Source organism: Callithrix jacchus, chromosome 17 (assembly GCF_049354715.1).
Source record: "Callithrix jacchus isolate 240 chromosome 17, calJac240_pri, whole genome shotgun sequence".
NCBI lineage: Eukaryota > Metazoa > Chordata > Mammalia > Primates > Cebidae > Callithrix > Callithrix jacchus.
This window is the reverse complement of record NC_133518.1, coordinates 71,455,433-71,483,284: the sequence shown is the minus strand read 5'-3', so window position 1 is coordinate 71,483,284 and position 27,852 is coordinate 71,455,433. Positions and strand designations below refer to the sequence as shown.

Below are 27,852 nucleotides of genomic sequence, written 5' to 3'. Positions count from 1 at the left end.
GAGATTGTGCCACTGCACTCCAGCCTGGGCTACAGAGTGAGACTGTCTTAAAAACAAAGCAAAACAACAACAAAAAACAAAAACCATTCCCAATAAATAATGGCTATCCAGTAAGAGATGGGCAAATATTTAGTTGGATAAGATATATTGCTAACCGTAATAAAATTAATGTAAAAATCACATCCCATTATGAGTAAGCAAAATTCTAGCTTACACCAAGGAAAATTTTGAAATAGTTATTTTATCAATTAGTACAATTTATATATAAAAGTAGCTAATATTATGAGAGGAAAACTAGGAAGATGCAGAAAAAAAAGGGAATAGAAAAGAGGTGAACAAATATTATTATGTGCTAGTCACTTCATACATATTATTTCTTGTTATGCTCATAACAGTCCTGTGGGAGTTATAACTGCCCCGACTTTGCAGAAGAAAGAACTGACACTCAGCCAGGTGAAATAATTTGTCCCAAAGTCACATCCCTAACAACAGAACAACTCAGTTTCCAACCCAGGTTTGCTATTCCACAGTCTTGGTCCTTTCATTACTCTATGCAAATTACCACAGAAAGAATCTTAACAGAGCATATAATAGGCTTAGTTTATTTTTGCTGATGAAGATGTCTGCTACAAGCTGCCATGACAGTGAGCCACTGGGTTTGACTTACTTCAAGGAGGAATCCCCGACACCAATGCAGCCTCGCAAGCTGAGCTTCCGCAGGAATCCACCACATCGCTTCGAGATATTTTCCACCACTCGACCCTTTAATCAAGAAAGTTGGGGGGAAAATACAGTTTTTTTCATGCTGCTTATCTAACAGCAAACTAACCTGAAATCTAGGAACCGAATATATTTTTCCAAGTGTAATAGAAGATATTCTGGAACATTCTTCTTGCACCTCAGTTCTATCCTTAATGCATAAAGGGGTTGCAAGCACTGAAAAATGTTCTCAATTAAAGCATTAATTATTCTAAAACCAACCAACAAACAAAAACAAACACCTGTACCCTGCCTTTTGAAAGCCTTAGCCCTGGGGTTAAGCCTTCCCTACTCAGGGCTCACAGCCATTCTGCTGATCATAAGGCTTTTTGAGGTTAGCTGTGGGAATATCAGCCACTGAGCAGAAATCTAAGACAATGCTGCTTTAAAAAGAAAATCCTACTTTAGCTAAACATTACCACTTTAAAAGTACAATGTATCGTAAAAGCTCCCCCTCAGCCTCCTTAGCAGTCCCCTTCTTAAACACATTTGCTTTGAAAAAGGATCTTTTGCTGGGTACTGGCAGAGATATTACAGGAAGCAAAAAGAAAATGAACACTGATTAAGCACTTCCACTTTTAAAAAAAAGTTTTCTATTTCAAATCACTTCTTTACTTTAGAGACGGGGATGGTGGTGGTAGGTCTCACCCTGGTGCCCAGACTGGAATCCAGTGGTGTGGTCATAGCTCACTGCAGCCTCTAACTCCTGGGCTCAAGTGATTCTCCTGCCTCAGCCTACCACATAGCTAGAACTACAGGCACATACCAGGCTTATTTCATAAATATTATTTCTTGTTATGCTCATAACAGTCCTGTGGGAGTTACAACTGCCCTGACTTTGCAGAAGAAAGAACTGACATTCAGCCAGGTGAAATAATTTGTCCCAAGATCACATCCCTAAGATGCACCTGGTTTACTTCTATTTTTTGAGGAACAACTTCTTGTACCTATTATGGCTCATTTAACAGTAAAAAAAACTTCACGAACACTCCCAAGATCGAGGTAAGGAAGAGTATGCATGGGATACAGAAGATCCCTTAGGGAACCCCATGGTACTACCATGCCCTGTGATTTACGCCGGTAGCAAACTACAACAACCCAGTCCAAGCAGGACTATTAATGACCAGACCCTTCAGGAAGAAAGGTCTGAGTCCCTCCACCAGGTAAAGAACCGTGACCAGCTGAGGTGTGTGCTGAAAGCAAAGGAATGCAGAGCTGCATGGTGGAAGGAGGCAGTCATAAATACTAACTACAACCTCTACCTCCACCAGGGAGGAAGAGCTCAAAAGGAACAATTTCATTTGTTTGGAATACTATTATCCTCATTTTCTAAAACAGCAATCTTGGCACTGAACTGTGAGCGTGATGAATTCACCAGGATACGTAAAACCAAAACAGCTGGGCACAGTGGCTCACAGCTGTAATCCCTGCACGTTGTGAGGCTGAGGAGGGCAGATCACTGGAGGTCAGGAGCTCGAGACCAGCCTGGCCGACATGGTGAAACCCCATGTCTACTAACAATACAAAAATTAGTCAAGCACGGTGGGGCACACCTGTAGCCCTAGCTATTCGGGAGGCTGAGGCAGGAGAATCACTTGAGTCTGGGAGATGGAGGTTGCAGTGAGCCAAGATCACACCACTGCACTACTCCAGCCTGAGTGAGAGAGCAAGACTCCATCTCATAAAAACAAACAAACAAAAAACCCCACAGGATACATACTGTTACCTAGTTAAGATCTTAATTATGGTGAAAATCTAACCTTTGATATTGCTAGCACCCATTCATACTTTCTCGAGACTGCCTGTATTAATGATTATTAATATTTTTGAAGCAAAATTCCAGACAAGTGTAAAATAAATCTTTGCCACCAAGGGGGAAAAGATTATGACTTAGAAATCAAAGATAAGTATTTATTTTCCTAATAAATAGGAAAAAAAACCACACCTCTACACCAATGTCTACAAATGGAGCAACCTAATATACTGTTCTCCATTTCAAGTCAGTAACATTTATATCAACTTTCTATTCCTCCTTTTTTGGGGCAAAGTTCTTGTACCGGAATAAAATACTACAAACACAATTTTCATTCCACTGTTTCCAACTAAGAGGGAGGGAAAAAGTAAATCCATTTCAATGCAATATTCGAGCCAATGATTCTGTGTCTTATCTACTAGACAATACGTTGTAGGCATTCATTTTAGAATGAAGGGCTTTAGAGAAAAATAAGCCCTAAAATGGGCTCAAACACCCTTGGATTTATCACTTTTAGATTCACACAACTTGTTTCTCATTTTTGGCCTACCGCAATCTTCAATAACCATGGAAACATTGACAACAAAATGTCCAAGTTTTAAGGCACAGAACATGCCAGCCCAAACTTCAGGTAAGGCACACGTATTCAGGGAAGAGTGACGAAGGACAGCTACCATGTGTACTCGCCACCTGGGTGCTTCACTCTGCCTTTCCTTTGAATGGTGCCAGTCACACAACCCACCGTTCAAGGAAACTACAGTCTCCTCTTAGTAGGTGAGTGACCTTAGGTTAAGCTACTCAACGTTTTCTGTGCCTCAGTTTCTTTAATATGGTGCTTTGAAGAGAATTAAATGCATTAATGTTTGCAAAGTGCTTACTGCGGTGCCAGGCAACTTTTCTTTTCTCTCAACATATCCAAAAGTTGTCACTTCCTTCCCAAAGGGCATATTTTTAAGACTATCCATAAAATGTTTCCTAGGGCAAGCATCCTCCAAAGGGTCTTGTTTAAGGACTATGGAGGACCCCAAGACTTGGTTCATAATCTAGGCTGGACTCAGGGTGCTGGCCCAAAAGGGAAGCTAAGTGTTAGGACTAGATTGAAACCCTGGTGCAAGCTATTTTAGGTTTTCACATTCAATTATTTATGTAACTGGTGAACCATAAACTGGCTTCCCCTTTGTACTTTTAAGTATTTCTGGGATGTGTTTATATAGCAGTTAGCTGAAAGTCAGCAATCAGTTAAAATCTTATAAGCAAATAATCCACAGGTAGTGATATTTACTTGAAATAGTAGTGCTTTTTAATATCAAAATAATTTTTTAAATTGTATTCTGCAGGATTGTTGCATAGGTACATACATGCTACGGTGGTTTGCTGTCTCCATCCCCCCCCCCGGTGCCCCACCCCCACCCCCGTCACCTACATCAGACATTTCTCCCGCTGTAACCCCTCCCCATCCTCCCCACCCTTCCACTTTCCATCCCCTCCCCTCCCCTCCCCTCCACCCCGACAACTAGCCCAGTGAGTGTTATTTTCTTCCCTGTGCCCAAGTGTTCTCATTGTTCATCAGCCACTTATGAGAGAAAACGTGGTGTTTGGTTTTCTGTTCTCCTGTCACTTTGCTGAGTATGATGGTTTTTAGATTCATTCGTTCTCTATGAAGAACACAAACTCGTCATTTTTTATGGCTGCGTAATATTCCATGGTGTATCTGTGCCAAATTTTCCCTGTCCAGTCTATCATCGATGGGCATTTGGGTTGGTTCCAGGTCTTTGCTATTGTAAACAGTGCTGCAATGAACATTCGTGGGCATGTGTCCTTATAGTAGAACAATTTATAGTCCTTTGGATATATACCCAGTAATGGGATTGCTGGGTCAAATGGAATTTCTATTTCTAGGTCCTTGAGGAATCGCCACACTGTCTTTCACAGTGGTTGAACTAATTTACACTCCCACCAACAGTGTAAAAGTGTTCCTATTTCTCCACATCCTCTCCAGCATCTGTTGTCTCCAGATAGTCTAATGATCGTCATTCTAACTGGCGTGAGATGGTATCTCAATGTAGTTTCGATTTGCATTTCTCTAATGACCAGTGATGATGGGCATTTTTGCATATGTTTGTTGGCTGCATATATGTCTTCTTTCAAAAAGTGTCTGTTCATATCCTTTGCCCACTTTCGAATGGGTTTGTTTGTTTTTTTCTTGTAAATCTGCTTTAGTTCTTTGTAGATTCTGGATATTAGCCCTTTGTCAGATGGGTAGATTGCAAACATTTTTCTCCCATTCTGTTGATTGCTGGTTCACTCTAATGATTGTTTCTTTTGCTGTGCAGAAGCTCTTAAGTTTATTTAAATTCCATTTGTCTATTTTAGCTTTTGTTGCCACTGCTTTTGGTGTTTTGGTTATGAAGTCCTTGCCTATGCCTATGTCCTGGATGGTGTTGCCTAGGTTTTCTTCTAGGGTTTTTATGGTGTTAGGTCTTATGTTTAAATCTTAATCCATCTCGAGTTAATTTTAGTGTCAGGTGTCAGGAAGGGGTCCAGTTTCTGTTTTCTGCACATGGCTAGCCAGTTTTTCCAACACCATTTATTAAACAGGGAATCCTTTCCCCATTACTTGTTTTTGTCTGGTGTGCCAAAGATCAGATGGTTGAAGATGTGTGGTGTAGCCTCCAAGGCCTCTGTTCTGTTCCATTGGTCTATATCTCTGTTTTGGTACCAGTACCATGCTGTTTGATTACTGTAGCCTTGTAGTATAGTTTGAAGTCAGGTAGTGTGATGCCTCCAGCTTTGTTTTTTGCTTAGGATTGTCTTGGCTATGTGGGCTCTCTTTTGGTTCCATATGAAGTTTAAAGTGGTTTTTTCCAGTTCTGTGAAGAAGGTCAATGGTAGCTTGATGGGGATAGCATTGAATCTATAAATTACTTTGGGCAGTATGGCCATTTTCACAAAATTGATTCTTCCTAACCATGAGCATGGAATGTTTTTCCATCTGTTTGTGTCCTCTCTTATTTCCTTGAGCAGTGGTTTGTAGTTCTCCTTGAAGAGGTCCTTTATATCCTTTGTTAGTTGTATTCCTAGGTATTTTATTCTCTTTGTAGCAATTGTAAATGGAAGTTTGCTCATGATTTGGCTCTCTGTCTGTTGCTGGTGTATAGGAATGCTTGTGATTTCTGCACATTGATTTTGTATCCTGGGACTTTGCTGAAGTTGCTTATCAGCTTAAGGAGGTTTTGAGGTGAGATGATGGGGTCTTCTAAATATGCAATAATGCTGTCTGCTAATAGGGACAATTTGACTTCTTTTCCTAATTGAATGCCTTTTATTTCTTTCTCTCGCCTAATTACTCTGGCTAGAACTTCCAATACTATGTTGAATAGGAGTGGTGAGAGAGGGCATCCTTGTCTACTACCAGATTTCAAAGGGAATGCTTCCAGTTTTTGCCCATTCAGTATGATATTGGCTGTGGGTTTGTCATAAATAGCTTTTATTAGTTTGAGATACGTTCCATCAATACCGAGTTTATTGAGAGTTTTTAGCATAACGGGCTGTTGAGTTTTGTCGAAGGCCCTCTCTTCATCTATTGAGATAATCATGTGGTTTTTGTCTTTGGTTCTATTTATGTGGTGAATTACGTTTATACACTTGTGTATCTTGAACCAGCCTTGAATCCCCAGGATGAAGCCTACTTGATAGTGGTGGATAAGCTTTTTGATGTGTTGTTGCAATGGATTTGCCAGTATTTTATTGAAGATTTTTGCATCAATGTTCATCATGGATATTGGCCTGTAGTTTTCTTTTTTAGTTGTGTCTCTGCCAGGTTTTGGTATCAGGATGATATTGGTCGCACAGAAAAAGTTAGGGAGGATTTCCTCTTTTTGGACTGTTTGGAATAGTTTCAACAGGAATAGTACCAGCTCCTCTTTGTACATCTGGTGGAATTCAGCTGTGATCCTGTCTGGACCTGGACCTTTTTTGGTTGGTAGGCTATTACTTGCTGCCTTGACTTCCAACCTTGTTATTGGTCTATTTAGGGTTTCAACTTCTTTCTGGCTTAATCTTGGGAGTGTACAAGTGTCCAGGAATTTATCCATTTCTTTCAGATTTACTGCTTTACGTGCATAGAGCTGTTCGTAGTAATCTCTGATGATAGTTTGTATTTCTGTGGAATCAGTGGTGATATCCCCTTCATTGTATTTTATTGCATCTATTTGATTCTTCCCCCTTTTCTTTTTTAATTAATCTGGCTAGAAGTCTATTTTGTTGATTTTTTCAAAAAAACAGCTCCTGGATTCATTGATTTTTTTGAAGGGTTTTTTGTGTCTCTATTTCCTTCAGTTCTGCTTTGATCTTAGTTATTTCTTGTCTTCTGCTAGCTTTTGAGTTTTTTTTTTTAAATCTTGCTCCTCTAGTTCTTTCAATTTTGATGACGGGTATCAATTTTAGATCTTTTCTTGTTTCTCATATGGGCATTTATTGCTATAAATTTCCCTCCAGACACTGCTTTAAATGTGGCCCATAGATTCTGGTATGTTGCGTCTTCATTCTCATTGGTTTTGAAGAACATTTTGATTTCTGCCTTTATTTCACTGTTTATCCATTCATCATTCAGGAGAAAGTTGTTCAGTTTCCATGTGATTGTGCAGTTTTGAGTGCTTTTCTTAATCCTGAGTTCTAATTTAATTACACTGTGGTCTGGAAGACTGCCTGTTATGATTTCTGTTCTTTCGCATTTGCTGAGGAGTGATTTACTTTCAATTATGTGGTCAATTTTAGAGTAAGTGGGATGTGGTGCTGAGAAGAATGTGTTTGGGGTGGAGTGTTCTGTAAATGTCTATTAGGTCTGCTTGGTCCAGATCTGCGCTCAAGTCCTGGATATCCTTGGTGACTTTCTATCTCATTGATCTGTCCAGTATTGTCAGTGGAGTATTAAAGTCTCCTACTATTATTGTGTGGGAGTCTAAGTCTCTTTGTAGGTTGTTAAGAACTTGCTTTATGTATCTGGGTGCTCCTGTATTGGGTGTATATATATTTAGGATAGTTAGCTCTTCTTGTTGCATTGATCCTTTTACCATTATGTAATGCCCTTCTTTGTCTCTCTCGTTCTTTGTTGGTTTAAAGTCTATTTTATCAGAGACTAGGATTGCTATCCCTGCTTTTTTTTTTTTTTTTTTTTGCTCTCCATTTGCTTGGCAGATCTTCTTCCATCCCTTTATTTTGAGTCCATGTGAGTCTTTGCACATGATATGGGTTTCCTGTATATAGCACACCATTGGGTCTTGACTTTTATCCAGCTTGCCAGTCTGTGTCTTTTGATTGGGGCACTTAGGCCATTTATATTCAACGTTAATATTGTTATGTGTGAAGTTGATCCTGCCATTTTGTTACTGGCTGGTTGTTTTGCCTGTTAGTTGATGTGGTTTCTTCATTGCGTCATTGTTCTTTACCATTCAGTATGTCTTCATAGTGGCTGGTGCTGGTTGTTCCTTTCCATGTTTAGTACTTCCTTCAGGAGTTCTCGTAAGGCAGATCTTATAGTGATGAAATCTCTCAGCAGCTGCTTGTCTGTAAAGGATTTACTTCTCCTTCACTTATGAAGCTTAGTTTGGCCAGACATGAAATTCTGGGTTGAAAGGTCTTTTCTTTAAGGATGTTGAATATTGGCCCCCACTCCCTTCTAGCTTGCAGAGTTTCTGCCGAGAGATCTGCTGTGAGTCTGATGGTCTTTCCTTTGTAGGTAACTCGACCTTTCTGTCTGGCTGCCCTTAGGATTTTTTCCTTCATTTCAACCCTGGTGAATTTGATGGTTATGTGCCTTGGAGTCGCTCTTCTTGAGGAATAACTTTGTGGTGTTCTATGTATTTCCTGGATTTGAATGTTAGCCTGCCTTGTTAGGTTGGGAAAGTTCTCTTAGATAATATCCTGAAGACTGTTTTCCAGCTTGGATTCATTCTCCCCATCACATTCAGCATAGATTATGCCGATCAAGCATAGATTAGGTCTCTTCACATAATCCCATAGTTCTTGGAGGCTTTGTTAATTTCTTTTCACTCTTTTTTCTCTAATCTTGCCTTCTCATTTTATTTCATTGATTTGATCTTCTATCTCTGATATCCTTTCTTCTGCTTGATCGATTTGGCTGTTGAAACTTGTGCATGCCTTGTTAAGTTCTTGTGCTGTTTTTCAGCTCTGTCAGGTCATTGATATTCTTCTCTAAGCTGGTTATTCTAGTTAGCATTTCCTCAAACCTTATTTCAAGGTTCTTAGTTTCTTTGCCTTGGGTTAGAACGTGTTCTTTTAACTCAGAGAAGTGTGTTATTATCCACCTTCTGAAGCCTGCTTCTGTCAATTCATCACACACATTTTGTCTTGTTTTGTTCCCTTGATGGTGAGGAGTTGTGATCCCTGGGAGGGGAAGAGGTGTTCTGGTCTTTGAAGGTTTTATCCTTTCTGTGCTGGTTTTTTCCCCATCTTCATGGACTTATCTCCCTTTGATCTTTGAAGTTGGTGATTTCAGGAGAAATCTCTGAGTGGATGTCCTTTCTGTTGCAGCTGGAGCTGTATCATTTTGGCCTGTAGAAGCGCTGCTGGGCTGCCTTGGATTCAGTCAGGTTGCTGGGTGGGTGGTCCTTCCCTGGGATGAAGGTGAAATTAGAACCCCCCTTCCCAATGGCATCTCTCCTTCCCTGAGCTCGATCTTCCTGGTTGGGGTCAAACTGGTGTATTCACTGCCAAGCTCTCTGGTGCACAGGCTTCAGTTTGAGTTTTGGGGGGGTGGGGCCTGCCAGGCCTTATGACCTGTTTCCCTGCTTTCAACTCTGCCTCTTTCTGTGGGATGGGTTGTTCTGTCCCACTGGCACTAGTCCAAATTTCTGCTCAGGTCCGGCTGACAACTTGCGGCACCAGGTGGGAGCTGTGGCTCAGATTTGCATCGACAACCCACCACACTCCTCAGTCTGGCAGGGCTCTTGTGGACCGTGGGTTGCAGGAGGGATGAGGTAAGCACAGGATCCAAATTGGAGCACTTGGGGTGAAGTCCACCGACCCTCCAAGCTGGCTGCATGTTCCAGGTGGGGACACGCCTGCCCTGTCTTGGTTCATTGTCCCTGGGCGGCTCTCGCCCTGCTTTGGCTCCTTCCCTGGGCTGTCAGAATCCTTCCAGTCCCCCCAAAATGAACCTGGCCCCTCATTTGGAATCATGAAATCCTCTAGCCCTCTGCATCTCATTTGCTGGGAGCTGCATTCTGGTGTTCCCTCCTCTTGGCCATCTTGGTGCTGCCCCAATTTTTTTTTTTTGAGACAGGGTCTCACTCTGTCACCCAGGCTAGAGTGCAATGGCACAATCAGAGCTCATTGTAACCTCTGCCCTCTGGGCTCAGGTGATCCTCCCACTTCAGCCTCCTGAGTAGCTGGGACTACAGGTATGTGCCATTGTGCCTGGCTAATTTTTTCTTTTTCTTTTTCTTTTCTTTTCTTTTTTTTTTTTTTTTTTTGAGACAGAGTTTCGCTCTTGTTACCCAGGCTGGAGTGCAATGGCGCGATCTCGGCTCACTGCAACCTCCGCCTCCTGGGTTAAGGCAATTCTCCTGCCTCAGCTTCCTGAGTAGCTGGGATTACAGGCACGCGCCACCATGCCCAGCTAATTTTTTGTATCTTTAGTAGAGACGGGGTTTCACCATTTTGACCAGGATGGTCTTGAACTCCTGGGGTCCAGCAATCTGCCCGCCTTGGCCTCCCACAGTGTTGGCATTTCAGGTGTGAGCCACTGCACCTGGCCTGACTTTAAAAGTTCTTCATGTGTTTTCCAAAAAGGTTGTATGGTTGGAAAAGTCATCAAAATTGAGGAGACATGAAGAATCACAGAAAAAGAGAAATTATTTTGCTCAACTTTTTCAAAACAATAACGTTCTTTTTGGTCAGTAGAAATGACTACAATTTTTAGAAATTATAGGTCCTCTGCATCATCACTAAGTAAACACAGTGAACAAAGATTTAGAGATGATCAGTTTGAAGGGGAATTACATTCACTGGCATGGAATGTTGGCATGTTTAGGTGGGCACTATTATAATCACTGCCAATAAGTCCCAAAAGAGCACTAAAGAACACCTAATTCAGAAACTACAGTGTTAAGACAGGACCTAGAGCTTATCTTTCCAGGATGGGCACAAATCCTTGAGGTCCCTGCTCCTTCCAAGCTCAGAACACCACAATATGACAGAAATAAGGGGTTTCTCTTTTGATTTAATAAAGGGAAATCTTCTGCTCTGCCCGCCCCACTTACTGGAAGTATTGTGCTCCACTGGTTTAAGGTGAGGACCAGAGACTCTCGTGCAGTGAGTAACCTAAAGAAGGAGGTGAAGAGTCTCCACAGCTGACCATTAGTTTGTTGAAGTCAAGCCAGGTTAAGTAGCTAGCAGGAAATTGCTTAGCTCAATCCTACTGTTAAACATATTAATTTCCTTATCCATTAAAAAAAAAACACCCCACCATGTACACCTTGGTAAAAACACATGGCAAACATACCATTTGGGTAACTAAATTAAAATGCAGTTCCACTACTGTAAGTTAGTTGGCTAAACTGGAAATAAATTAGGTTTCGCATAAGGTAGATAATAAACTTCAGACTCTCAAGACCCTGGAACCAGCACTCAGACAATTCCGAAGTGCAATGCTCTCTAATGGTTAGAAATTTAGTATTGAGTATTAAAGTCGTTTTAAAATAAACTTTCCTTATTTGGTCAGTTTTATCACACTTAAATGGAGATATTTACATATTTACGGATAAATATATCAGCATCTTGGAATGATAAAAGGCTTAACTCTTACTTTGCTTCTTTATTTTATGGATAATAAGACAGAAGTACTAAGAGATTACAGACTTAAGTGGCTGAGCCGGGATGACGCTTTCCATTTCCAGCCTGGGCTTCTGCCATTTCTCCACTCTTGCTGCTGAATTAACATTCTCAGCAGATTTTTTAGGCCAATAAATATTTGTGAAGTCTCCTAAGGTTAAAGCACTGAACCAGGTGTTAATGATGCAGGTGCATGGCTTTAAAAAGCTGAGTAGTAAAACTCAGACTATAAACATAAGCGAGGGAAAAGCAGTCTGTCACTGATACAATTAAAATGAAGCAGGATTTTGTTTTGATGTATGCAAATCTCTTCCACTTTTTTTTTTCTGTTCCACCTCAGCACTTTACTAGATCTAAATGCAGTAAAATATAAAAAGGCGGGAAAGAGGGAACAGCTACTCAGCTTTTTAAAGTTTTCTGTCTAAACCAAAGCTAACTTACCTCTACATCTGTTTGAAAGTTAAAAAGATCTATTCTTTGCCAGTTGCTTCCATCCAGGGCTAAGATGTTCCAAGCCTGGAAGGTGGGAGGTAAAGGAAGAGGAATTGGGGTGAAAGAAACACATTTATTGAGACTATTAAAGAAAGCTTTGATTAACCTTTATTTTCAAACTTTTATTTTTGATGTATATTAAGTTAATCATCAAATGCAAAACTACACCATTGTGTTATATTAAGTATAAAAGATAATAAAATTTTGATTTTCAGTAATTTGAACTAAAACTCTTTCTAAGAAAATGACATTTATTGGTTAAAAATCTGGTGAATACTCTACCTTGGAAATCTGTGCACATCGGCACAAAGTTACTATATCCAAGAAGGAAAATATTCTATAGAGAGAGGAAAAAAAACACAAATACGAGATGGTGTTAACATTTCAGGATAATTATAACTTGAAAGATAAAATCTAATGTGTCACCTGGATATGTAAGTTTTTTCAAGATTCTTCAATCTGCAATATACGAGTGCACTATAATTTTATATAACTACGGTGAAATATTAAATGTTTGCATACAATGTTTTACACACTGTACAAATTACCTTAGAAATCATTAAGTTTGTATTTCCCTTGTTCTAATAAATGGACAGGAGAAAGACCATAACTGGTTCTATTTGAAGACCGACTCTCTAGCAGAATAAGCCCTCTTTTGGTGCTAGATGCACTAAACAGGCTCAGATGCCCGGGCCTCAAATAACATCGTCAAAACAAGCTTGATGACAAAGCCCATTTGGTTTGAAGTATTTGTTCGCCTAGCAGAAAGATGGAGCTCATTAGTTGGCAAAATCTGTAAGTGACCAGCTTTTCCTAGCCAAAAGCCAAGGAGCCACAGGACATAGGAAAGATGAGAGGAAAGAAAAGCAGACAGAAGCAAACAAAATTTTAGTTGGCATTGGTAATGCCTTAGAGGGACCAGTAGCTGCCAGCTGGGCAGGGGACAGAGTGAAGCCTTAACATTCTGGCAGTCAAGGAGAGGAGCTGCCGCTGACAGCATGTGAGCAAACAGCCGTGCGCGCCTCAGTACTGCAGAGTGACAGCCAAAAACAAAGGTCAGCTTTTCTGTGAAAGAAGGGTGGATAGGGCTGAAGTCAGGAACAAGAACAGTGCCTCAATTCTGAGGGTCCTGGAAAGTGAATATGAGAGTCCGTGCCTCTGAGTGTGGAAGGGGGAGAGTGGGAAGATGGCAAACAGCCATCCTCAAAATTCTTCAAAGGTAACAATCAGCAGTGGGATAAAAATCCACGGGCTCAGGGAAGGAGAGTAGAATCATAAAACATCAGAGTGTTGTACCCTACAAGAACACACCCACATGCGGTTCCATGGGCTAGGGACTGCACAGATGCCATCCTACAGTATAGGCTACAGTCATTTTCTAGTGAAAAGCAAAGGACAGAAGCATAATAAGGGCTACGTTGACTTTTAAAGATTCTGGCTGGGCGCAGTGGCTCACACCTGTATTCCCAGCACTTTGGGAGGCTGAGGCAGGAGAAGCACTTGAACCGGGAGGTGGAGGTTGCAGTGAGCCAAGACTGTGCCACTGCACCCCAACCTGGGTGACAGGGCGAGACTCCATCTCAAAAAGAAAAAGAGATTCAGTGGATTTTAGTACATGGAAAAATGCTGGTGGCGGGTAAAATATGAGTACTTAAACATATATATTCAAGGTACTTCAAGGTATCTACACATCTACAGTGCCCAACTCAAAGGCTCTCCTGCCCCTAAGAGCTGTGTCCTATGACATATGACCATCCCACAGCTAGCCATATCCGACTGTCAGCTCCCTACAGGAAACAAGCACCAGACAGAGAAACTAGCCTGGTCTAGTAGAATCCGATTTCATGCAGGGATTGGGTTCTAAAAGCCTAAGTCAAAGGTAAAAAAAAGAGTTAGCAGTTTCCCTTGAAAATCCCTTGAGTAGACCATCTTTATCACATCTCACTAGTAATAATACTGGCGATAACAAAAACAGTTCACATTGATTATGCCTGACTACGTGCCAGCCACAGTTTACATGCTAGTCATCTGACTGGCACAACACTGCTATTACTATCCTCATTTTACAGGTGAGGACGCTGAGCACAGAGGTTAAGTAACCTGCCCAGGGCACACTGATAGTAAAGTTAGAACTAGGGTTTGAACCCAGGTAGTCTGGCTCGAGAGCACAAGCCCACGACCATTACCTATACTGCTTTGGAAAGTTTAACACAGCTGTTTTTCCCTCAGAATTGGACTAGATCCCGAGAAAGAAAAGAAACTTAATCTAAGAGATGTGAGCTGCTATGTGGGCCCTAGAGTCACTGACACAAGTAGCTATAAGGTAACCCAACAATGCCACATACTGGCCACCATAACTCCTACCCCACAGTTCAACAATGTACAGCCAATCACTCATCAACGTTAATTCTGGAAACCAATGAGAATTCCCAGAAAACAACTTTTGTAATCGCCCCCTCTCCTGATTCAGTCTCAACCTTGAGATAAACTCTCTAGCTTAATTTTGCCTTAGTTTTCTTATTTAGGTCAACAGCGCTTTTTTTTTTTTTTTTTTTTTTTTTGAGATGGAGTTTTGCTCTTGTTGCCCAGGCTGGAGTGCAATGATGCAATCTCGGTTCACCACAACCTCCGCCTCCCAGCTTCAAGCAATTCTCCTGCCTCAGCCTCCCAAGTAACTGGGATTATAGGCATGTGCCACCACGCCCAGCTAATTTTGTATTTTTAGTAGAGATGGGGTTCTTCCATGTTGGTCACAAACTCCCGACCTCAGGTGATCCACCTGCCTTGGCCTCCCAAAGTGCTGGGGTTACAGGTGTGAGCCACCCCGCCCAGCCTACAGTGCTATTTCTTAACTGATAACAGATGAAGTAGTTTTCATTCAGTGAGTGAGTTGTTTGGAACAAACTGGATTCATGCTTCACTCACAAATGAAGCAAGATGCGCACACATTGAGACACACAGAAACCAACAGGTGGAACAGGAATTCACATCTTTCATCTCATGCTTACTACCTAGTTTTATGATTACTGAATGAAAAAATAGATTGCCTAAAGTATTTACCTTATCTCCCTTCACCAACCTTTTACACTGAAAGTAGTTGAATTTGCACAGGCATGGCAAATACTCCAAACTACCACACTGATGCCAAAGCCAATTCCTGACTCACGTTTCAATGAGTAAAAGTAATGCACTGAATTACACAGCCTGGGATACTGGCAATAGAAACACAGATAGCTACACGAGTGGCAAACTGAGTCCTGACCCCTCCAAAACATTCTTTCCTGGAAAGTGCTTCCTATCTCAAATGTGATAACCTCAACTTTAGAGGCAAGCGCTACAATAGCACCCTGGTTAGAAATATACACAGGGGAGCGAAGGGCTGGATGTACTTTTGGACTTTGTATTGTGCTCCATTAGTCTGTCTGTCTTCGTGCAGGTAAGGCTGTTTTAATCATGAAGCTTCAATAATAAGTCACAACATCTGGTAACGTAAGACTTTCAACTTTGATCAAGATTATCTTAGTTATTCTTGATACTCGGAATTTCCAATTAAGTTTCAGAATCAGCATGTCAATTTCCACATGAAAATTTTCTGAAATTTTTACTGGGATTGCATTTAATTTATAGAAAATTTGGGAAAAATTGAGATTTTTACCATACTAAATCTTCCAATCCAGAAACAAGATCCATTCCAAAATTTATTTAGGACTTCTTTAATTTCTCATGGTAACTGTTATAGTTTTCCACGTAGATACCTTGCTCATCTTTAGATTTTTTTCCTGGTTATTTAATGTTCTTATTATTAAAATGGAATATTTTGGGGTGGGCATGGTGGCTCATGCCTATAATCCCAGAACTTTGGAAGGCTGAGGCAGGAGGATCAGCCGGGCCCAGGAATTCAAGACCAGCATGAGCAACATGGTAAAAGCCAATTGCTACCAAAAAATATGTAATAATTAGTCACGTGTCATGGTGAATGCCCATAGTCCCAGCTACTCAGGAGGCTGAGGTGGTAGGATCAACAGAGCCTGGGAAGTTCAAGGCTGCAGTGAGCTGTGAACCTGGACGAGAGAGTGAGACCCTGTCTCAAAAAAAAAAAAAAGGGGACTATTTTAAATGTCATTCTTTAATTGCTGCTAGTTTATAATGTTAATTTTCATATACTGACCTTGTACCCAACCATATTTCTAAATTCGTTTATTCATTTTGATTTTTTTTCCCGAGAAAAAAATCTTGCTCTGTCTTGCTCTGTCTACATAAAACATCAATTCACTATTAAATAATGAACTTTCCTCCTTTCCAATAATTATACTTTCTATTTCTTTTGCTTATTACAGTGGCTATGATCTTCTCTAGTACAATGATAAATAGAACTGGTAATGAAATATATCTTTGTTGCTTTCTCATCTCAGAGAAAAAGCTGCCACTATTCAACTATTATGATGTTTTTACTATATGTTTTTTTTTCTGGCCTTTCAATTATTTTCTAATTCCTTTGTTACATCCTGTAAAATATTTCCATTTTGCACATGGATGATTTTAACACCTCTCACATTTATCTCTTTAAAATTTTTATTTAAAATAAGAGCAAGTAGTGCAGAGAGTTACCATATACACACCTGCCAACAAACACATTCCCCCATCATTAACATGTTTTGGTGTGGTACATTTGATGTTAGCTGTAGGTCTTGTGTTCTTTATCAAGTCAGGAAGTTCCTCTCTATTCCTAGTCTGATGAGTATTTTTATCATGAATGGGTGCCACAATGTGTCAAATATTTTTTCTCTACTTTCTGATGTGACCCATAAGATTTTTTCTTTAGTGTGTTGAAGCAATAGATTACTCTGATTTTTGAATGGTTAAAATAGCCTTGCATACTTGAAATAAATTTATTGTGGGATACAATTATTTTGTATATCACTGGTGTGACTTGCTAAAATTTCTTAAAGATTTTTGCATCTATTTTTATTTAAAATGTTGGTCTTGAGTTCTCCTTTTTTGTAATATTTTTATATGGTCTTGGTATTATGGTAGCACTGGGCTCCCAGAATGAGTTAGGGAAGTGTTCTGCTTCCAATTTCCTGGAAAATATTATTATAGAGAACTAGTATCATTTCCTTCTGAAAAGTCAGGTAAAATTCACCACTGAAACCACCATCTGGGTCTGGTGCCTTCTGTTTTGGAAGGTTATTAATTATTTTGTTTCTTTAATATATATGCCTATTCAGTTTACTTCTCATTGTGTGAGTTTTTGCTAGTTTGTGTCTTTCAAGAAATCGATCCTTTCCATCTAAGTTATCAAATTTGTGAATAGGAGATCAAAGCCATACTAAAAAGTCACCAAGTTTTGAAAAGCTCAGGACTTCATGGCGTCACTGCTGAATTCTACCAAACATTTGAAGAAAAACTAATACCAATCCCACTCAAACTATTTCAGAAAACAGATGAGGAGGGAACACTTCCAAACTCATTCTACAAGGCCAGTATTACCCTGATACCAGAACCAGACAAGACCAAAAAAAGAAAACTACAGGCCAATATCTCTGTTGAATATTGATGCAAAAATTCTCAACAAAATACCAGCAAATTGAATTCAACAACACATTAAAAAGATTGTTCATCATGACCATGTGAGTGTTATTTCAGGGAAGCAAGGATGGTTCAACATATTCAAATCAATCAATGTGATACATCATATCAACAGAATGAAGGACAAAAACCACATAATCAATTCAATTGATGCTGAAAAAGCACTGATAAAATTCATTCTCACTTCATGAGCAAATCTCTCAACAAACTGCGCATAGAAGGAACATACCTCAACATAATAAATGCCACATAGGACAGACCCAGAGCTAGTATCATACTGAATAGGGAAAAATTAAAAGCCTTTCTGCTAAGATCAAGGACGACCACTTTCACCACTGTTATTCAACATAGTACTGGAATTCTATGCTGACTATTTTTTTTTTTTAAGTGACGGGGATCCCACTATGTTATTTCATCATTGTTTTTCAACATAGTACTGGAAGTCCTAGCTAGAGAAACAGATAAGGGAAAGAAATAAAGGGCATTCAGATGGGAAAGGAAGAAGTCACATTATCCTTGTTCGATGATGAGATGATCTTGTACTTGGGAAAATCTAAACATTCTACCAAAAAATGATTAGAACTGATAAATTCAATAAAGTTGCAGGATACAAAATCAACATACAAAAATCAGCAGCATTTCTATATGCCAACAGTGAACAATCAAGAAATTTAAAAAGTAATTCCATTTACAAGTCACAAATAAAATTGAGTAACATTAAATAAGGAATCAAATTAGCCAAAAAGTGAAAGATCTCTAAAATAAAAATATAAAACACTAATGCAAGAAATTGAAAAGGACACACACACACAAAATGGAAAGATATTCCGTGTTCATGGGTTAGAAGAATCAACTGTTTTGTTTTGTTGTCACCCAGGCTGGAGTGCAATGGTGTGATCTTAGCTCACTAAAACCTCTGCCTCCTGGGTTTAAGCAAGAATCAATATTGTTAAAATGTCCATATACCCAAAGCAAATGACAGATTTAATACAATCCCTATAAAAATATGAATGACAATTTTCACAAAAACAATCCTAAAATTCATATGGAATCACAAAAAAACAGAATATAGCCAAAGTTATCCCAAGCAAAAAGAACAAAACTGGAAGAATCACATTACCTGACTTAAGATTATACTATAGAGCAATAGTAATCAAAACAGCATGGTACTGCCATAGAGACACATATGGAACAGAATATAGAACCCAGAAACAAACTCGTACACCTACCATAAACTCAGAAGTGCCAAGAACATACATGGGGGAAAAGACAGTCTCTTCAATTGTGCTGGGAAAAATGGATATCTATCTGCATAAGAATGAAACTAGACCCCTATCTCTCACCATATAAAAAAATAAAATTAAAATGGATTAAAGACTTACATCTAAGACCTCCAACTATGAAACTATTACATGAAAGCATTGGGGGAAATGCTCCAGGACATTGTTTTGGGAAAAAATTTATTGAGTAATACCTCCACAAGCACAGGCAACTAAAGCAAAAATGGACAAATGGGATCACATCAAGTTAAAAAGCTTCTGCACAGCAAAGGATACAATCAACAAAGTGAACAGACAACCCACAGGATGGGAAACAATATTTGCAAACTACATATCCGACAAAGGATTAATAACCAGAATATATAAGGAATAACTAACTCTGTAGGAAAAAGAAATCTAATAATCCAACTTAAAAATGGGCCAAAGATCTGAATAGGCCTTTCTCAAAAGAAGACACAGGAGGACTCAAGATGGCGCTGTGAGAACAACCCAGGATTGGAGCTCTTCTCGTTGAATCCGCAAACGGTGAGTCAGAGCGGCATTTCCAGACTGATCTTTGTTGCCCACAGAACGGGGAAACTCCCAAGTATAAAAAAGACACGGGACGCCAGGCAGAATGTCTGCCTGGCGAAGCCAGCAGCCGGGGCGGCGGCGGCCGGCCCTACCCAGCAATCCCCACAGGGCGCGCTTGTCCAGGTGTCCTGTTGAACCGGCAACCTGAGACTTGAGAGGGCTGGACTTGAGACTGAACGAGACTTGGACAGTAGGCCAGCCCAGGGGATTGCAGGGATTGGGATACCCAGTGGGACAAACAAAACCGCGATTTCAAACTATCCCGAGCAGACGATCCGAGACGCTCTGTGGGGGAGGGGCGTCCACCACTACCGAGGCAACCCGCCCCAACTGAGATACACGCCCACTGCTGACGCAGCCAGCCGTTGCTGAGGCAACCCACCCCAACTGAGATACACGCCCACTGCTGACGCAGCCAGCCGTTGCCGAGGCAACCCGCCCCAAGTGAGATACACGCCCATTGCTGACGCAGCCAGCCGCTGCCGAGGCAACCCGTCCCTACTGAGATACACGCCCACTGCTGACGCAGCCTGCCGTTGCTGAGGCAACACGCTACAACGAAGAGACTCCGCTGCAGGGCGTGGCGGAGACCACAGCAGAGCCGGCAGGAACAGCGCGAATCACACAACAGCAGGGCGGAGCCTCGACAGCCAAACAGTGGCTAGTCTGCCTTCTAGCTGGGCAGGACACCTGATCGGACATCCAAAAATAAAGCCCAAACCCCTCAACACAGAGCATTTGAGAAAAAAAAAAAAAAAAAAAAAAAGGGTTTTTTAATGAGCTCTGTTGCAGCAGAATAAAACATAGCAGCCTAACAGCCCTGAATGAACAACAGAGTGCACAGCTCAGCAATTAAACCCCTATAAAGTACAAACTGTCTCCTCAAGCAGCTCCCTGACCCCTCTATATCCAAAAGACTGACATTAGGCAGGCATCATCCTGGGACAAAGAGAGCAGAAAAAGAAACTGGTAGCATCCCTCGCTGCTAGAGGTGCACCCCAGACAAGCAGGGTCTGGAGCAGACCTCAGCAGTCGTACAGCGAAGGGGCTAGACTGGTAGAAGGAAAACCAAGCAACAGAAATACTTCATCATCAACAATCTGGGTGTCCACTCAGAGACCCAAACGAAAAGTCAGCAAATACGCAGACGACCAGCGGACAAATCCACAAAGATGGGAAGAAACCAGCGCAAAAAGGAGAAAAACACCCGAAACCAGAACACCTCGCCTCCTAGAAAGGACCAAAACTCCTCACCAGCAAGGGAGCAAAGCTGGACGGAGAATGACTGTGACGAAATGACGGAATTAGACTTCAGAAGATGGATAATGAGAAACTTTTGTGAGCTAAAAGATCATGTATTAAATCAATGCAAAGAAACTAAGAACCTTGAAAAAAGATTCGAGGAAATGATAACAAGAATGGATACCTTAGAGAGGAATATGAATGAATTAAAGGAGCTGAAAAATACAATACGAGAACTTCGCGAAGCAAACACAAGTTTCAATAGCCGAATTGACCAAGCAGAAGAAAGAATATCTGAAGTCGAAGACCAACTCAATGAAATAAAACAAGAAACCAAGATCAGAGAAAAAAGCGCAAAAAGGAATGAACAAAGTCTCCAAGAAATGTGGGACTATGTGAAGAGACCTAACCTACGTTTGATAGGTGTACCAGAAGAGGACGAAGAGAATGAATCCAAGCTGGAAAATACTCTTCAGGACATCATCCAGGAAAATTTCCCCCACCTAGCAAGACAAACCAACACTCAATTGCAGGAAATACAGAGAACACCACAAAGATATTCCGCAAGAAGAGCAACCCCAAGGCACATAATCGTCAGATTCAACAGGGTTGAAATAAAGGAGAGAATACTAAGGGCAACCAGAGAGAAAGGTCGGGTCACCCACAAAGGGAAGCCCATCAGATTCACAGCAGATCTCTCGGCAGAAACACTACAAGCCAGAAGAGAGTGGGGGCCAATATTCAACATTCTTAAAGAAAAGAACTTTCAACCCAGAATTTCATATCCAGCCAAACTGAGCTTCAGAAGTGAAGGAAGAATAAAATCCTTTGTGAACAAGCAAGTACTCAGAGATTTTGTCACCACCAGGCCTGCTTTACAAGAGCTCCTAAAAGAGGCACTACACATAGAAAGGATCAATCAGTACCAGCCATTCCAAAATCACACTGAATGCTAAAGAGCTTCAACATAATGAAGAATCTACAACAACTAATAGGCAAAACAGCCACTTAGCATCAAAATGGCAGTATCAAATTCACACATAACAATATTAACCCTAAATGTAAATGGACTAAATGCACCAATCAAAAGACACAGACTGGCAAACTGGATAAAAATCCAAAACCCATCAGTGTGCTGTATCCAGGAAACCCATCTCACATGCAAGGATACACAAAGGCTCAAAATAAAGGGATGGAGGAAGATTTACCAAGCTAATGGAAAGCAAAAAAAAGCAGGAGTTGCAATTCTCATCTCTGATAAAATAGACTTTAAAGCAACAAAGATCAAAAGAGACAAAGAAGGCCATTACATAATGGTAAAAGGATCGATACAACAAAAAGAGCTAACGATCCTAAACATATATGGACCCAACACAGGAGCACCCAGATACATAAGGCAAGTTCTTAATGACTTACAAAAGGACTTAGACTCCCACACAATAATAGTGGGAGACTTTAACACTCCACTGTCAATACTAGACAGATCAACCTGACAGAAAATCAACAAGGATATCCAGGGCTTGAACTCAGACCTGGAGCAAGCAAACCTGGTGGACATTTACAGAACTCTCCACCCCAAATCCACAGAATACACATTCTTCTCAGCACCACATCACACCTACTCTAAAACTTACCACATAATTGGAAGTAAAGCACTGCTCAACAAATGCAAAACAACTGAAATCATAACAAACAGCCTCTCAGACCATAGTGCAATCAAGTTAGAACTCAGAATTCAGAAACCGACCCAGAACCGCACAGCTTCATGGAAACTGAACAACTGGCTCTTGAATGTTGACTGGGTAAACAACGAAATGAAGGCAGAAATAAAGAAGTTCTTCGAAACCAATGAGAACGAAGACACAACATGCCAGAACCTCTGGGACACATTTAAAGCAGTCTCTAGAGGAAAGTATATAGCAATAAGTGCCCATATGAGGAGAATGGAGAGATCCAAAATTGACACCCTATCATCAAAATTGAAAGAGCTAGAGGAGCAAGATCAAAAAAACTCAAAACCCAGCAGAAGACAAGAAATTACTAAGATCAGAGCTGAGCTGAAGGAGATTGAGACACGAAAAACCCTTCAAAAAATCAATAAATCCAAGAGCTGGTTTTTTGAAAAGATCAACAAAATAGACAGACCACTAGCCAGACTGATTAAAAATAAAAGAGAGAACAACCAAATAGATGCAATAAAAAATGATAAAGGGGAAATCACCACAGATTCCACAGAAATTCAAACCATCATCAGAGAATATTACAAACAACTATATGCGCATAAACTAGTAAACCTGGAAGAAATGGATAAATTCCTGGACTCCTGTGTCCTCCCAAGCCTAAACCAGGAGGAAGCTGAAACTATGAATAGACCAATAACAAGGTCTGAAGTCGAGGCAGCAATTAAGAGCCTACCTCACAAAAAAAGCCCAGGTCCAGACGGGTTCACAGCCGAATTCTACCAGACACACAAGGAGGAGCTTGTACCATTCCTTTTAAAACTATTTCAAACAATCCAAAAAGAGGGAATCCTTCCCAAATCATTTTATGAGACCAACATCATCCTGATACCAAAACCCGGCAGAGACCCAACGAGAAAAGAAAACTTCAGGCCAATATCCATGATGAACATAGATGCAAAAATCTTCAATAAAATATTGGCAAGCCGATTGCAACAGCAAATCAATAAAACTTATTCATCATGATCAAGTAGGATTCATCCCGGGGATGCAAGGCTGCCAACATACGCAAGTCTATCAACGTAATTCACCACATAAACAGAACCAAAAACAAAAACCACATGATTATCTCAATTGATGCAGAGAAAGCATTTCACAAAATTCAACAGCCCTTTATGCTAAAAACCCTCAATAAACTCGGTATCGATGGAACGTATCTCAAAGTAATAAAAGCTATTTGTGACAAACCAACAGCCAATATCATACTGAATGGGCAAAAACTGGAAGCATTCCCTTTGAAATCTGGCACTAGACAAGGATGCCCTCTCTCACCACTCCTATTCAATATAGTACTGGAAGTTCTAGCCAGAGCAATCAGGCAAGAAAAAGAAATAAAGGGTATTCAAATAGGAAAGGTGGAAGCCAAATTGTCTCTATTTGCAGACGACATGATAGTATACCTAGAAGACCCCATTGCCTCAGCCCAAAAACTCCTGAAACTGATAAACAACTTCAGCAAAGTCTCAGGATATAAAATCAATGTGCAAAAATCACAAGCATTCGTCTACACCAATAACAGACTTAAAGAAAGCCAAATCAAGAGCGAACTGCCATTCGCAATTGCTACAAAAAGAATAAAATACCTTGGAACACAACTCACAAGGAACGTAAGAGACCTCTTCAAGGAGAACTACAAACCGCTGCTCAACGAAATCAGAGGGGACACAAACAGATGGAGAAACATTCCATGTTCATGGTTAGGAAGAATTAATATCGTGAAAATGGCTATACTGCCCAAAGTAATTTCAGAATCAACGCTATCCCCATCAAGCTACCATTGACTTTCTTCACAGAACTGGAAAAAACCACCATGAACTTCATATGGAACCAAAAGAGAGCCCGCATAGCCAAGTCAATTCTAAGCAAAAAGAACACAGCGGGGGGCATCACACTACCGGATTTCAAACTATACTACAAGGCTACAGTAATCAAAACAGCATGGTACTGGTACCAAAACAGAGATATAGACCAATGGAACAAAACAGAGGCACCGGAGGCAACACAACATACATACAACTATACAATCTTTGATAAACCTGACAAAAACAAGCAATGGGGCAAGGATTCCATGTTTAACAAATGGTGTTGGGAAAACTGGCTAGCCATGTGCAGAAAGCAGAAACTGGACCCCTTCCTGACACCTTACACTAAAATTAACTCCAGATGGATTAAAGACTTAAACATAAGACCTGGCACCATAAAAACCCTAGAAGGAAATCTAGGCAAAACTATCCAGGACATAGGAGTAGGCAAGGACTTCATGAACAAAACACCAAAAGCATTGGCAACAAAAGCCAAAATAGACAAATGGGACCTAATGAAACTCCACAGCTTCTGCACAGCAAAAGAAACAGTCACTAGAGTGGATCGGCAACCAACAGAATGGGAAAAAATTTTCGCAGTCTACCCATCTGACAAAGGGCTGATATCCAGAATTTACAAAGAACTCAAGCAGATTTACAGGAAAAAAACAAACAAGCCCATTCAAAAGTGGGCAAAGGATATGAACAGATACTTTACGAAAGAAGACATATATGAGGCCAACAATCATATGAAAAAATGCTCATCGTCACTGGTCATCAGAGAGATGCAAATCAAAACCACATTGAGATACCATCTCACGCCAGTTAGAATGGCGATCATTAAAAAATCTGGAGACAACAGATGCTGGAGAGGATGTGGAGAAAAAGGAACACTTTTACACTGTTGGTGGGAGTGTAAATTAGTTCAACCATTGTGGAAGACGGTGTGGCGATTCCTCAAGGCCTTAGAAATAGAAATTCCATTTGACCCAGCAATCCCATTACTGGGTATATATCCAAAAGACTATAAATCGTTCTACTATAAGGACACATGTACACGAATGTTCATTGCAGCACTGTTTACAATAGCAAAGACCTGGAATCAACCCAAATGCCCATTGATAATAGACTGGATTGGAAAAATGTGGCACATATACACCATGGAATATTATGCAGCAATCAGAAATGATGAGTTCGTGTCGTTTGTAGGGACATGGATGAATCTGGAGAACATCATCCTCAGCAAACTGACACAAGAACAGAAAATGAAACACCGCATATTCTCACTCATAGGTGGGTGATGAAAAATGAGAACACATGGACACAGAAAGGGGAGTACTAAACACTGGGGTCTATTGGGGAGAAAAGGGGAGGGCCAGTGGGAGGGGGAGGTGGGGAGGGATAGCCTGGGGAGAAATGCCAAATGTGGGTGAAGGGGAGAAGAAAAGCAAAGCACACTGCCATGTGTGTACCTACGCAACTGTCTTGCATGCTCTGCTCATGTACCCCAAAACCTATAATCCAATAAAAAAATTAAAAAAAAAAAAAAAAAGAAGACACAAATGGCAAACAGGTATATGAAATGGTGCTCAACATCACTGATCAGAGAAATGCAAATCAAAATACAATGAGATATCATCTCATCCCAGTTAAAATGACTTACATCCAAAAGTCAGGCAATAACAAACGTTGGCAAGGATGTGGAGAAAAGGGAACCCTCACACACTGTTGGTGGGAATGTCAATTAATACAGCTACTATGTAGAACAGTTTGGAGGTTCCTCAAAAAACTAAAAACAGAGCTCCCATATGAACCAGAAATTCCACTGCTGCGTATATAGCCAAAAGAAAGGAAATCAGTATATCGAAGAGATACCTGCACTCCCACATTTGCTGTGGCACTGCTCACAATAGCCAAGATTTGGAAGCAACTTAAGTGTACATCAGCAGATGAATGGATAAAGAAAATGTGGGACATATATACAATGGATACATTCATCCATACATATCCAAAATATATACATCCAACACAACCGATATACATTCAGCCATACAAAGAATGAGATCCTGTCATTTACAATAACATGGAAGGAACTGGGGGTCATTATGTTAAGTGAAATAAGCCAGGCACAGAAAGACAAACTTCACGTAGTCTCACTTATTTGTGGGGGCTAAAAATTAAAACAACTGAACTCATGGAGGTAGAGAGTAGAAGAGTGGTTACCAGAGGCTGGGAAGGGTGAGGGCAGGAGGGGACATGGGGATGGTTACTGGGTAAGACAAGTAGTTAGAAAGAATAAGAAAGACCTAGTAATGATAGCACAACAGAGTAACTATAGTCAGTGATAAGTTCTACACTTAAAAATAACTAAGGGAGTATTTGGATTGTTTATAACACAAAGGATAAATGCTTGAAGGGACAAATAGCCCCGTTTACCCTGATATGATTATTATACACTGCATGCCTGTATCAAACTATCTCATATACCCCATATATATGCTTACTATGTACCCACAAAAATTTTTTTTAAATATGAACACAGAGTTAATATTCCTTTATCTTTTTAACACCCATATAATCAGTAACAACGATCCCTTTTGTTTCTGATCTTGGTACTTCAGTTCTTCTTTTATCTTGGTTGGTCTGGCTAAAGGTTTAGCAATTTTATTGAACATTTCAAAGAACTGGCTTTTGGTTTCACTTATTTTCTCTATTGCTATTAATTTCCTTGATTTCTACTCTTCCTTTCCATTTTTTTTTTCTTAAGAGACAAGGTCTCACTGTATCACTCAGGATGGAGTACACTGGGGTGATCATAGCTCACTGTAACCTTGAAATCTTGGGCTCAAGGGATGCTCCTGAGTAGTCAGGACTATAGACATGTGCCACCATGCCCAGCTAATTTTTTTTTTTAAGAGATGGGGTCTCAATATGTTCACTTGGTCTCAAACTCATAATCTCAAGAAATCCTCTTGCATCAGCCCATTCTTTTCTTTACCTTGCTCATTTTCTCTAATTTCCTAAAATGAAAGCTTAGATTCTTTATTTCATTTTTATTTTTTTGAGATGGAGTTTCACTCTTGTTGCCCAGGCTGGAGTGCACTTGCATGATCTCAGCTCACTGCAACCTCCACCTTCCAGGTTCAAGTGATTCTCCTGCCTCAGCCTCCCAAGTAGTTGGGATTACAGGCACACACCACCACGTTTGGCTAATTTTGTATTGTTAGTAGAGACAGGGTTTCACCACGTTGGCCGGGCTGGTCTTGAACTCCTGACTTCAGGTGACCCACCCACTTTGGCCTCCCAAAGTGCTAAGATTACAGGTGTGAGCTACCACCACACCTCACCAGATTCTTGATTTTAGATCTTTATTTTTTCTAATGTATTCATTCAATGCAGTAAAATTCCCTCTAAACACTGCCTCCTACAAAGTTCGGTAAGTTGCATTTTCATTTTTATTTAAAAATATTTTTGCTTTTCTCTTAAGACCGTTTCTTTGACCCATGTATTATTTATATGTTGTTTAATCTCCAAATATTTTGGGATTTTTTGGCTTTCTGTTTACTTCTAGTTTAACTCAATGTGGTTTGTAAGAACACTTTGTATGCTATTCTTTTAAATGAATTGAGTGTTTTATGACCAGGAATGTGGTCTATCTTGGTGAATGTTCCATATAACCTTAAGAAGAATGTGTATTTTGTTGTGGTTGGAAAAAGCATTCAATAAATGTGTACCAGTTCTAGTTAAATGATGTTACTATATATTCTTCA

At 40.3% G+C, this 27,852-nt stretch overlaps 1 protein-coding gene across 11 annotated transcripts in view; it reads right to left on the bottom strand.

Annotated features, from left to right (window-relative positions):
* Positions 1–27,852, bottom strand: part of FBXL2 (F-box and leucine rich repeat protein 2) — a 171,963-nt gene that overhangs the window by 48,338 nt on the left and 95,773 nt on the right. For 10 of the 11 annotated variants that reach the window (XR_013528728.1, XR_004735957.3, XR_013528727.1 and 7 more), the window contains 3 exons: positions 12,140–12,194; positions 11,807–11,881; positions 668–762 (listed from right to left, as the gene is read on the bottom strand). The exons of the other annotated variant lie outside the window; for it this stretch is intronic. Coding sequence is in view for 5 of the 10 variants with exons in the window: in XM_035278308.3 (XP_035134199.1) it covers positions 668–762; positions 11,807–11,881; positions 12,140–12,194 (225 nt within the window). In the remaining 5 variants the exon portion in view is untranslated. The remainder of the gene's footprint in view (positions 1–667; positions 763–11,806; positions 11,882–12,139; positions 12,195–27,852) is intronic. 11 annotated transcript variants of the gene reach the window in all.